The sequence below is a fragment of the Apium graveolens genome, chromosome 2 (assembly GCF_009905375.1).
Source record: "Apium graveolens cultivar Ventura chromosome 2, ASM990537v1, whole genome shotgun sequence".
Taxonomy (NCBI): domain Eukaryota; kingdom Viridiplantae; phylum Streptophyta; class Magnoliopsida; order Apiales; family Apiaceae; genus Apium; species Apium graveolens.
In genome coordinates this window covers 314,550,937-314,563,808 of record NC_133648.1, presented here as the reverse complement: position 1 = coordinate 314,563,808, position 12,872 = coordinate 314,550,937, and the positions used below count along the sequence as shown (strand labels likewise).

The window sequence follows — 12,872 nt, the reverse complement described above, 5'->3', positions numbered from 1 at the left end:
TCTCATCACTGTTTTTTCATTTATCTATTTGCCACTACAGACTACAGTCTACAATCTACATTGCACTAGCACTCCAATATAATATATGTATGACTTTTACAGGTAGTTTACTTATATTTTGGTTGATTATTTTTTAATTTTTTTTGAATAAATAACAAAACTATTCGGTAAATATATTTAAACTATGTGTAAAAATCAAATCGAACTGATAAATTGGGACGGGGATTAATATTTTGCTTCTCACCTCAAAAGGGCTCACTCCTGAGTCCTGACAAACAATAACATAGATTCTGCTATTCTCCTCTCTCTCTCTCCTTTTCAAAAAAAAAAGCTAACCTTCTGGTTATTGTTCTGCAACAAGCAACCGCGGGCAAAGGGAGATTTATATACATTTTAGTTCCAAAACACTTCAAAAGTTCTCTTCCACTCTCTCTCTCTCTCTCAGTTCTATGCTTCTACTTCCATCTACTATCTCTCACCTCATTCCTCCTCTCTGTGTTATTCACTCTTCTCTTCCTTCTCCATGCTAAATAGTGACCCCTGAAAACACCAACAAGAATATTTTCAAGAATTAGCTAAAAATACACATGCACAAGGCTATTGAATTTACCAAATATACAAGTGTTAACAGTTAACTAACCTAAGACGTTAAGATATCCTGTACTTTTCAACAATACCAAAATGGCTAGCTATTGCATGACCTCCTTCTTCCTATTACTAATCTTGCCATTTTTTACCCTGTTCACTTGTTTTGCTTTTGAAGCTAGAAATCCTGAAGGTACACACTACTCTACTCTTTAAAATTTAAGAATATCCCATATGATTTTATTATTTTTTATTAATCATATTGGTTTTGTTGACTATATATTGCAGTCGAAGCTCTGATAAGTATAAGAAGTGGGCTTATAGACCCACATGGAGCTTTAAACAACTGGGATGAGGACTCTGTTGATCCATGTAGTTGGGCTATGATCACTTGTTCCCCTGATAATCTCGTTACTTCCTTGTAAATAACAATCTTTTTTATTTTTCTGTATTTTACTTGCTATTAATCTCTGATTTTTTGAAGTTTTTATCAATGTTTTGGTATTGTAGAGGAGCTCCAAGCCAGGGTTTATCAGGGTCTTTATCTGGGAAAATAGCTAATCTTACAAATCTTAAACAAGTGTATGTACATATCACAACAAACCAAAACTTACATTACATATATTTGTATATTATTGTTACTTGTATATGAATTTATAATGTATTTGTTATTTATGATGCAGGTTGTTGCAGAACAATAATATTACAGGTGAAATTCCAGTGGGACTAGGCAGTCTTCATAATCTTCAGACATTGGATCTGTCTAATAACAAGCTGTTTGGTCAAGTTCCTGAGTCTTTGCTTCTGCTGAATAGCCTTCAGTATCTGTAGGAATAAATTTATTTTTGGAAAAAAATATATATACTTTTGTTCTTTGTTGTTTCAGTTTCTGATCTCTGTGTATTATGTTTGATCATGTGAATGTGTAATAAGTAGAAGATTGAACAACAATAGCTTGTCTGGAGCTCTTCCATTGAATTTGGTCAGAGTCCCCCAGCTTACTTTCCTGTAAGCTTTAAACTGTTTATACTTTAACAACTGTTTGTTTATTGATTTTATTTTTTTGATGTTACTGATGTTATTATAGGAATCTTAAACAGCATTTAGTTTCTCCTAGTGTGTGAATATGAAATCAGATTGTGAATGATGAATGAGGTTCTCTTATTATTCAGGGATTTGTCATTCAATAATCTCAGTGGTCCTGTACCTATGTTTCCAGCAAGAACATTCAAGTATGCATGTTGTTCCTTATTTAGTTTAAATTGTTCACAGAAGATATGTGTACAATTGGTGTAGTTTTCTATTTATTCATCAGTTTGGTAAAGTGTGTTTGATTTCGTTTTGCTTTCACATAATTTTCCCTTTATATAGTTTTCTGGGGAACACTTTGATTTGCGGAAGCCATGTCCATGAAGGTTGCTCTGGATCAGTTACTCCCGTTCCTCTTTCATTTTCCCTAAATTCTTCCTCCGGTACCAATTCCGAACTTTTAAACTGGTATCTTAGTCTGTTTTCCTTTGAGTATACTTATTTATTTTTGGTTATATTGTTCAGGTAAACGTAACTCCAAGAAACTAGCAGTTGCTCTTGGGGTCAGTCTCAGCTTTGTTACACTTATTCTATCAGTATCTGCTATTCTCTTGTGGAGGAAATTTGAGCAAAGAAAGCAAGAAATTCTAAACAATAACGGTTGGTACTTTGCCAATTTTCAGCTCAATGTTTTACCTAGCGTCAGAATTTAGCAATAAGCTGGTGCACTCTTAATAATGGAGACTATTATTTTACTTTGTTTACATATCGTAGGCATGCAAGAAGAGGATCTGATAAGCGTAGGCAACCTAAGGAATTTCACATTTAAGGAGCTCCACCTTGCAACAAACAGTTTCAGTTCAAAGAACATTCTTGGCGCGGGAGGCTTTGGCAACGTCTACAAGGGAAAGCTTGGGGATGGGACATTGGTGGCTGTAAAGCGATTAAAAGACCTGAATGGGACAACTGGGGAATTACAATTTCGAACAGAATTGGAGCTGATAAGCTTAGCTGTTCACCGGAATTTGCTCCGCTTAATAGGATATTGTGCTACCCCGAATGAGAGACTACTTGTGTATCCTTACATGTCCAATGGTAGTGTGGCCTCGAGGCTTACAGGTTGGTATCTTTCTTGCCTGCTTATAAGTTAGAACTATTTTGTTCTATGGCTTCTTCCATTGTCACTTGTAACATTTGTTAATTACAGTCATGGGCTATACACCTCAAGTATGTTTTTCTAACATGTCATATGTTGGAGCTCAATTTACCTAATTATAGTACATGTCATATGAATTTATTTGGGACTACCATATATCTTCGGGGGGTAACAGGAAGTATAAGTTGTGGTTTTTAACTTCCCTCCTGTAGGTGGAGATTGGGACCATGTTTAGCTGTGCTTTGCATTTCTACTTTCCCTTTGAAATGAGTATGGACTATTTCAAATACACCTGTGGTGACATGCTTGAGTTTGAGGAACCTGCATAAGATAATTTTTTTGAAAAGAATGTAGGAAATTGCGTTGTCAATAATTGTAAACTATCATATCCATAGGGTGTTTATAGAAGCTAAAAGAAAGGTTAGTTATTTTAGAAATTCCTAAATTTTAAATTATTTTGGTGTTCTCTGTTTGCTGAAATAAAATTTTCTGTCCTATGTAGCCCGAAAATTTACATGTGGATTTTTAGTCTAGTTAAAGTTTAAGGGTATTTAGTTGCTAAATATAGCTAGATGATAATTTTAATTTTTAAGGTTTACATTGTGGTCTTTTTTGTAGTAAATGCAAAATGAAACTCATGTATATATTTGTGGCAGATGAGGTTCAATATAGTCTAAGCCTTATAGCAAATTAGGTAAACAATCGGGATACAATGAGAAGTCTTGCAAGTGGGACCTGGTCATAGATACAAATACATAGATGCAAATACATGCATAATAATAATCATATAATTTAAAGTTTAATCAAAACAAGTACATATACTTTTTGTAGTAGATGCTCCTTAAATATGTAGTCCTCTTGCTTAAAAGTTCAAATTATATGACAATATATTAGGAACAGCTTACGGTTTATAATTGAGACATGTATTTGTATCTTTGATCATGTTTCACTCGCAAGACTTCACATTGCATCCTGAATGTTTGCCTAATTTACTAAATGCATTTCAATAGATTGAACATCAACACAAATATAGAATTTCATTTAGCATGCAAATGATACAAGAAAAATTAAATTAATTTAGTTTTTTGACGTGATTAGGTTCCTTGGTCGTGACAAGAAAGAGGGAAAGTATCGCTCTTTTTTCTTAGGGCGAATTAAGTATTTACTATGCACTAAAATTACATGAGATGTGATGAACGACTCCAAATTTATTCGGATGGTTTTGTTTTATTATATTTATGTATAGCTCGTTCAATATATATTTCATTGGAACCTTGGTTATTCAATTCTTAGGAAAACCAGCACTGGACTGGAATGCTAGGAAGAGAATAGCAATAGGAGCTGCAAGGGGTTTTCTATATTTACACGAGCAATGTGATCCAAAAATAATCCACAGGGATGTGAAGGCAGCTAATATTCTCTTAGACGACTTCTGCGAAGCCGTAGTTGGAGATTTTGGCCTTGCGAAGCTCCTTGACCATGGTCAGTCCCACATCACTACTGCTGTACGTGGCACTGTTGGACACATTGCTCCAGAGTATTTATCCACCGGCCAATCATCTGATAAGACAGATGTGTTTGGTTTTGGCATTCTTTTGTTAGAGCTCATTACAGGGATGAGAGTTCTTGAACTAGGAAAGACGGGGAAGACCATTAATCAGAAAGGGGCTATGCTTGAATGGGTAAGTTTCTCCAGCAATATATTTTAGCTTAACAAGATCAATTAGTTATCCTATAATATATATGATTTGCATGTGAAGATTAAAATATTAGACAAAGATTACAAGCATGTATTAACATAATAACATGGTTTACAAGTTCATTTAAAAAAATCGAATTTCAGAGTTAACGAGATTTCATTTTTTCGATTGATGTAGGTGAAGAGAACACATGAAGAGAAGAAAGTAGAAGTGTTGGTAGATAGGGAACTTGGGAACAACTATGACAGGATAGAAGTGGGAGAAATGGTGCAAGTATCTCTACTATGCACTCGATACCTTCCGGCCCACCGCCCGAAGATGTCCGAAGTGGTCCGGATGCTGGAGGGAGACGGACTAGCGGAAAAATGGGCAGCGTGCCATAAGCATAACAATATGAATTCGAACCCAGGTTACTCGCAGTCACGCCGTATAAACATGTCCGGGGACCATGATCATGACTATTCAAGCAGTATGTTTGACATGATGATGGACCACGACCATGATGCCCATGCTATAGAGCTCTCTGGTCCAAGATAGTATTAGTAGTAGGGGTCATTAACAGGGTCAAAAGTAAGATATAGGGCATTCTTCACCTGGAAATAAATTTCTTGGTTTTTGTTAGTTCACTCGTGTATATGTTTTTGTATTTTATCTAGTCTATTCCATGTAATGTAGTTGGTGGGGTTGTACTTGTATATGTGGTAAATAACTGCCAGAGTGATTTTTCAGTTTACATGAAGATAAATGTTTTTAGTGTGGTAGTAGACTCCTAGCAGGAAGGAAGAGTGTCCTTGTTTGGAGATGATTGGCATACCATTATGTTTTTATTTCGTTATAATTTTTTGCTTACAGATAAAAGTTTAAGCTCGAATAGATAATTTGGCCCTACTGCATTCAACAATTGAATATAAGGGACCATGATCCTTTTTTTATTTGTTGTATACATAATACATATATATGTAGGAGTCTTCACTTAAGTAGAAGGTATATGTGCATATTAATCTTCAAAGTCTTGGGAGTGAAACAAATATACAAACGTTTCATGTATTTATTAATAGAAATGATAATACATGGGAGAGAGTAAAAGAAAAAGGGGAGGTGTCTACTGGTTAAAGCAAATATGAAATGCTAAAGCGAAAGGGGAGTTGGTCAGGAACTTTGTGCCCCAACCCCCAAGTTTCTAAATTTGATTCCGGACATCATAAATTGATGGATGAATGACTGGATGGGTTTGTACAAGTTTGAATGGCAGGCTGAGTGTCAATTTCACATATGTGCTTTTTGCAGAGCCGTATGACGCCATCTGATTTCGATCTTTATCCGGAATGGCAAAATAATCTGATCCGACAAATATTCGATCCGAAATGTGGAGATTTATCGAACCCAATTTTTTGACTTTAAATTTAATTTTTAAACCTGAAATTTTTTGGATTTGGATATTAGGTATACTCATCCGAAACCCGGTTCGAAATCCGAAACTCAATCTGAACCCGAAATCCGAAAAAACCCGAATTATTATATATATATATATATATATTTTATTATATATAAATATTAGAATTTTATATATAACATATTATAATATTATATATATATAATTTTATATAATATACATTATACAAATTATTATATAATTTTTAGAACATATGTTTTTATATTTATGTTATAAATTATTTAATTAAAAAATTTAATGAAATATAATTATTCAATCATTTAAACGGGTGATTACGTTATAAGGTTAACAAAACATCTTTTAGTGATAAATCTAAAAAATTGGGTATCAAATGAGTTATTTTTTAAAATATTAGTTATACATATAATAACACAATTAATAATGTAATGGAATGGTTGAAGATGATACGTTAAAAACTCTTTCTCTGTAAGTTGCGTGTTCAATCCCATGCACTTGTAATATCAATAATTATACAGATTTTCAGATTTCGGGTTCGGGTACGGGTTTCGGTTATGAAAATCCAATTCAAAAAAAATCGGATTTCGGGTATTTTTCAGGTTCGGATCGGGTTCGGATATGGATAAAATTTCAGGTTTGAATATGAATTCTGAAATACCTGACCTGATCCGACCCTATTGTCATCCCTATCATTATCCATATCGGGGTGAACGCGGATTGGGTAGCTCAATTTAGAGGCTATAACACCACCCAACCCTTTTAAAAATTTAATTCGTTTATTCAAAAATATATTTTCAACCTAACCATATCCTTTGTATGTTAGGTTGGGTCAAATCGGGTTGGGTTGATCGGATTTTGGGTCTATTAAATTTATGTTGAATAAAGAGTCTCCAAATTTTCCCAATTTTTATGTAGTTCTGTAGACTTATATAAAATGGTAGTTAAAAAATACTCAATGTATATTAACAAAATCAATATTATGGTTCAAAGTTATGCCACAAACTTTATGTGCTAACTAACGTGGCTATCTAGGTGGGTTTTTTCTCCTGATTTGAAATTAATGAATTTTATGTATTAACTTTTCTTACTCTACTTTAAATTTGTATCTTTATTCCTTTAGTTTGATGGTATCTTCGATAATTTCCATTTCTACTCATGTCAAAATAATTTGGTTAATATTAATCAACAACATCAATTTAGACTTCATTTCTACCAATGCCAAAATAATTTGGTCAATATTAATCATCAATATCAACTTAGACTGACATTGCTTATCGTAGTAAATAAAAAATTCGTTTATTTACCACCGTTTGAGCATCTCCAAGAATAATAGTCAAAACTGTTAGCTAAAATATAATTAGCTAAAATTTTATTGAACATGTAAGTGTTTTTACTCCGATGATATTAGGTATATTCATTAGTTATATTCAAAATAATAAATTTTTAATAATTGTAAATATATATTATTGAAAGTAAATTAATTAACATTATTATATTTATGTCAATATTTTAAAGTAAACATTATAAAATAATAATAACAAATTATTATGATTGGTTGAAAATATATTAAAATTCTTAAAAATTAATAGAAAAAATATCTTAATATTATTATATTAGAATTTTTTAGATTTAGCTAAAAATAAAGGAACATTTTTATGGTTAATATTACATAACATTAATATTTTATAGATAAAATATAAATAGTACATCAATACATATAATAATAATCACATATATACATTATTTTCATAATCATAATTAAATATTTGAAAAGTATCTTAAATATTGGAAAAAAAGACTTAAAATAGCATGTTATATATAGATCATATATAACAAAAACTTTATAATGAAATATAACTAGGGTTACATATAAGAATTTTAGCCGGGTAGATGACGTGGATTAATATAGATGATGGGATATGAATCAACAGATGTAGCGTGTTAATTTCTCGTTATCTAAAATTATACCTAACAGATAATAACGTTGGAGTGATGTATATTTTACATATTATGTATAATAGAGTGACAACTAGATATTATACCTAACAGGTTATTAGCGTTGAATATGCTCTTATGCTCTAGTTAAGCAAGCATATATTATATTGTTTGAGTTGTTATGCAAGACTAAAAAGATAAATTAGTGAAATATTATAAGCAGATATTTCATAGTATAATATAGCAAATTATTTGATCATACGAAAAAAGAAAAGAAAAAACTGAAGAGAAAATATGGGATATAGGCTGCGATAAATCAAAGAAAATTAATAAATTGTATATCGTAACACATAAATTGTAATAACATATATACAGGTTGGTTCAGATGGGATAAGGATTAAAATACAATAAACCTTGACCAAACCCAATTTGTTCGAGTTTTAAAAAATCCTTTTATATTTCTGTTCAAAATAGTTCGATTTGTTCGGTCAAAAATAGGACTAGATTGGGTCGAGTTATGCGGTTAGTTCAATTTTTGTTCACCCCTATATATCTCTTCTAAATATTTCTTATTGTTATCCAGTATAATGTTACACTTAAAGACTAACATCTACAAATATACGAGTTGGTTTGAAAACTTGGATTTCATTCGAATTTTTGAATTTGATTAAATAGCATATTTGAATAAGTAAATGAATATATATATATATATTTAAATTTTATTTATAATTAAAGACATTCAAATTTTAAATATAAATATAAAAATTTGAAATGATAATTCAAATAAAGTGATTTGAAATTTCAAATTTCATGGGAGGAGAATTTATGATTATGACTCTTGAATCCTGAGTTAGAACATATCACTTATGACTCCCGTAGAGTTTACCCGATACGCAACCGAAGGGTAGCGGCTGCGGGTTTTCTAAGATAAAAAAAAAATTGTAGTCTTAAACGAAATGCACATTAAACGGAGCAAATCCTCGGTCCCCCTAAACTGGCTCGTTAGGTTTTTCTTGTCAAATTGATCTATTTTATAACTTAAAAAATTGTCACTCGGTCCAGTTTAAGTGGGGGAATGCAGGAGTATTAGTTATTAAATTGTTTATTAGATGTACTATTATGAGCGGAAATACTTATAGACGTTTCCGTTTAAATTTATGTATAAACCCCATCATCTTTTTTCTCATAGCGAAAGCGGCTCATGTCAATATTTAATATTTAAGATAAAACGTTAACTTAAACACATTTTTATAAGGGTTGTTTTACATGGGACTAAACTTGATAATAGAATAATCTACTTCATAGTTAGTGAACGAATTTGAAGAGATGATTTGTAGAGTCTTAAACTCTGAAAAAAACTTCTGTAGATAGGCTTGAATTTAACAACTAAGTCGTAACTATGCAGAAATTATTCCTTAGTTACTTGTCTGACATAAAAAATACTCCTATAAAAAAGCAAATAAAGAACGATTAGCGTTAAAAATCTACTCCTTTTAAATAGCAGCTTTACAGATAAATCGAACACTAAAGAGATAAAAAGATAAAATGAAAGAAATGAAAAAGGCGAATCATAAACGGCAGGAATAAAAAGAGTGGGAGCCTGAAAAATGAGAATACCTTACTCCAACATTGGCCCTGCCGATCAGTCTAGCCCACTAATGATGAAATATAGCAGTAGACCCTGCGAAGCAACTGCCATTTTTTTCACAGTTCCTACCTACCAGGCAATGAGGATTTGGGGTCCTCCCCTCTCTTCTGCTTGCTCTGAGCACCGTCGCACTGGGATGTATACGTTTATCTAGTTTTATTATATTACTTTTACTAAATTATATATTTTTTTAAAACTCCCCGCCCAACCCTCCATAGGATAATTCAATGGGACGGGGGAGTAAATGTCAACCCATCCGAATGACTGAACGCGGGATTTCAAGCTTTAAAGCATGATAAATGTGCATAACCAAAGACAGTAATGGGGCTAGGCCAAATTAAGTGGACTCATTGTACTTCACTTTTGCCATCATACCGGTGTTTGTGTATTAACCCAGAGGCAGACCATACATTTACCCATCAAGTCCATTATACAATAAAACCTATATAATTATCCATTACAACATGTTCGACTATAATAGCTAAAATGATAATTTTGTTAAATCTGTAAGGTTATTTGTTCTAGTAGTATTAACTATATTGATTAGTTAAATTCAACAATAATATATTATATGAATTTTCAAATTATTTCATATATATGGAAATTTCACATGTTAAAATAAATTTAAATATTTAATTAAATACAAATACAAATAAAATATATATTTAATGAAAAAATATTAAATATATATTTTTAATTATAATAAGACACTTATATGTGTTAAAAATATATACTTATATGTATAATAAAATTTTATATTTATATTATATTATATTTTATTATATTATATTAGATTAGATTTATTAATATTTTTTATAAATATGTAATGTTTCTTAAAATAATTAATAAAATTGGTCAATAAAAAAAATATATTTTAACACTTAATATAACATAAAGTTAAAATATTAAATATGAAATAAAAAAATTAACACACACATATATATATAATATAAATATAATATGAATATATGTTTGTATTGATTTGTAAAGTTAGGTTAAAATAAGATAGAAAGTTGATAGAAATATGAAGTAAATATTTTAGCTAATGACTACAGAATCAACAGATATAGAAATTGGGATACATGATATCTAAATTTTGAGCTAACAGGTATCAAGATTGGAGTAGTATGGTTTTTAGCTAATATGTATATAATTATGTCACCTAGACATTTTAGTTAATAATGGTTGGAGATACTCTTAAGTCCATTATACAATAAAAACCTCTATAAATTATTAAAAATAATAATAACTTTGGAATCCATAAATTTTATTAATTTAATGATATTATTAAATTATTAATATAACTTATGCACGGGTGATATTATATCGGACCCAAACATTTGTATTTTAATATTAATTTAAAATGGGTTATTAATTTATCAATTATTAATTAATTAAGATTTTACCGTATATAGTGGAGGATTGGATGGGTGAAGGACAACTTTAGCCTATTTATATATAAAATTAACAAAAATGATCAATTTTTAAAAATTGATCAACTTTAGCCGATAGGTTATCTAATTATCAGTGGAGTATGTAAGATACCCCAACTATTAGTTCATATTTTTATCTTTTTCGGAGGTGACGGGCATGGACCACAAGAGTGTTGTTATTATCCGATGGAAGGGTATGGGCTGGGCTTAAGTTTTATGCTCCAACTTGTTACTTTAATGTAGTGGGTAGTCCAATCTTCTTTATCCAGCGCAGTAGGTGAAGGTGATGGGGAATGGGACTCTGCATTACGTCATACGTGTCAATTTATTTAAATTCGATTTGTTTACTCCCTACGTTCCTCCCAAATGTTTACATTTGGGTGGAGCGCGGAGTTTAAGAAAAATGATAAAATAGTGGAGAAAAGTTAAAAAAGTAAGTAAAGTAGTGGGATCGATTAATATTATATATATAATGGGTATAGTGAAGAGAAGTAGTGGATGTAGTTATTTTAAAAATTATAAAAATCTTACCATTTTTGGAAAGTTTTGAAATGTAAACAATTGGAAGAGACATCCAAAAAAAGAAAGTGTAAACAAATGGGAGGGATAAATGGAGTACAATTTTGTAACTTCCTCGGTTTGCGTGTCAGATAAAGATACGTTATTACAGTCCGCAAGTGTATAAATTAATAATAAAAAAACTGATTACACAATAATTTTGTAAATATTTTTATATTAAAATGGACCATTTAGTATTTTAATAATTACTTAAACTAATTGTTCTTCTAACTAGAGGCGACGTTTACGTAAGAAGACTAGAACTGACGTGTTCTGGGTATATATTAATTAATTTTTTATTTATAATAAGAATGACAATTTTGGATATAATTACCAAACCTTACTTTTTAATCATACTTTTTGGAGTGTTAACTTGGAACCACCTCCGACGGCCACCAATGGGGATAAAACTATTAATATAATACAGTATGAGAGTATAGTGTGAAGTTTGATACAAAATTGACTTACAAAAAAAAAAACTTGGGACTTTTTTTTCAAAAAAAAATATCTATATTTTTTATTGTCGTGAACCCTTAACCGTTAAATATAGGGTATTTACCGGTTAAATCTCACGTGCTCACGCAAACATAATAACATACAAATCACGTGAACCGAGATAAATCATATTTACACGACGGGCAGCAAACATAATCATAAAGATAAAGAAGACATAAAGACCAAAGATAGTGATCTCTCTTTAACCAACTGAATCAATCCTTATGGGCAAAAGAATATATTTGTGAAATTGATTATTTGGGAAAAAAAATTGTAATTTTTTTATTCTTTAAACAAAAAAAATTATATCTTTCAATTTTTTAAAAAACTATACTTTTTTTTAACTCGATACAACCTATTTGGTATATATGCGACTAGATTCAACCTTGAACATAGCTAAAAAATTTGATACAATTAATTGTATATCTCATTAATTTTAATTAAATCGTAGTTTTACATATATTTTGAAAAATAGTAAAATCGTAAAAAAATAAATAATATTTTTAGCAATTTCTCCACAAAATTAGAAAATATTCGAATATCCAAGTACAATAAATATATTTTCACCGGCGCCCCACTGACAATGACCACACATAACTCGGTTTATCACGCTGGATGAGTCATATTATCAGAAGAGCAAGAATCTAATCTAATACCCGCTGGCCACTTCGTCCCTTATTACGTTTTTCATTTTAATTTATGATAAATGATTTTATTTTTTCTTTATGATAAACGATTGACTACTAATTTATATCTAATTTATATGATCAAAATATAATCATGAGTGATCTTGTTAAATTCTTATTTATGAGTATTATATTGAAATTTTTATATTTAATACTAATACGAAATTAAAGATATTAAAAATGTGTATTGACAAATATGTCCAACACAGATAAGAAACATTTTTAGAGACCGAAGT

The 12,872-nt window shown here is 30.5% G+C and overlaps 1 protein-coding gene across 1 annotated transcript; it reads left to right on the top strand.

The window, feature by feature from the left end:
* Positions 1 to 249: 249 nt before the first annotated feature.
* LOC141708810 (putative LRR receptor-like serine/threonine-protein kinase At4g30520) lies at positions 250 to 5,297 on the top strand. Its single transcript, XM_074512603.1, has 11 exons — positions 250 to 778; positions 874 to 1,006; positions 1,096 to 1,167; positions 1,269 to 1,412; positions 1,522 to 1,593; positions 1,758 to 1,817; positions 1,957 to 2,057; positions 2,140 to 2,274; positions 2,389 to 2,733; positions 4,064 to 4,452; positions 4,648 to 5,297. Exons 1-11 carry the CDS (start codon positions 682 to 684, stop codon positions 5,005 to 5,007), a joined length of 1,908 nt encoding a protein of 635 aa, XP_074368704.1. The 5' UTR covers positions 250 to 681; the 3' UTR covers positions 5,008 to 5,297.
* Positions 5,298 to 12,872: the final 7,575 nt, after the last annotated feature.

Coding starts and splice junctions, on each gene's coding strand:
- LOC141708810 (XM_074512603.1), top strand. CDS start 682: ATGGCTAGCTATTGCATGACCTCCTTCTTCCTATTACTAATCTTGCCA. Junction 1,007..1,095: donor GATAATCTCGTTACTTCCTT/GTAAATAACAAT, acceptor TTGGTATTGTAG/AGGAGCTCCAAGCCAGGGTT. Junction 2,734..4,063: donor TGTGGCCTCGAGGCTTACAG/GTTGGTATCTTT, acceptor TTCAATTCTTAG/GAAAACCAGCACTGGACTGG.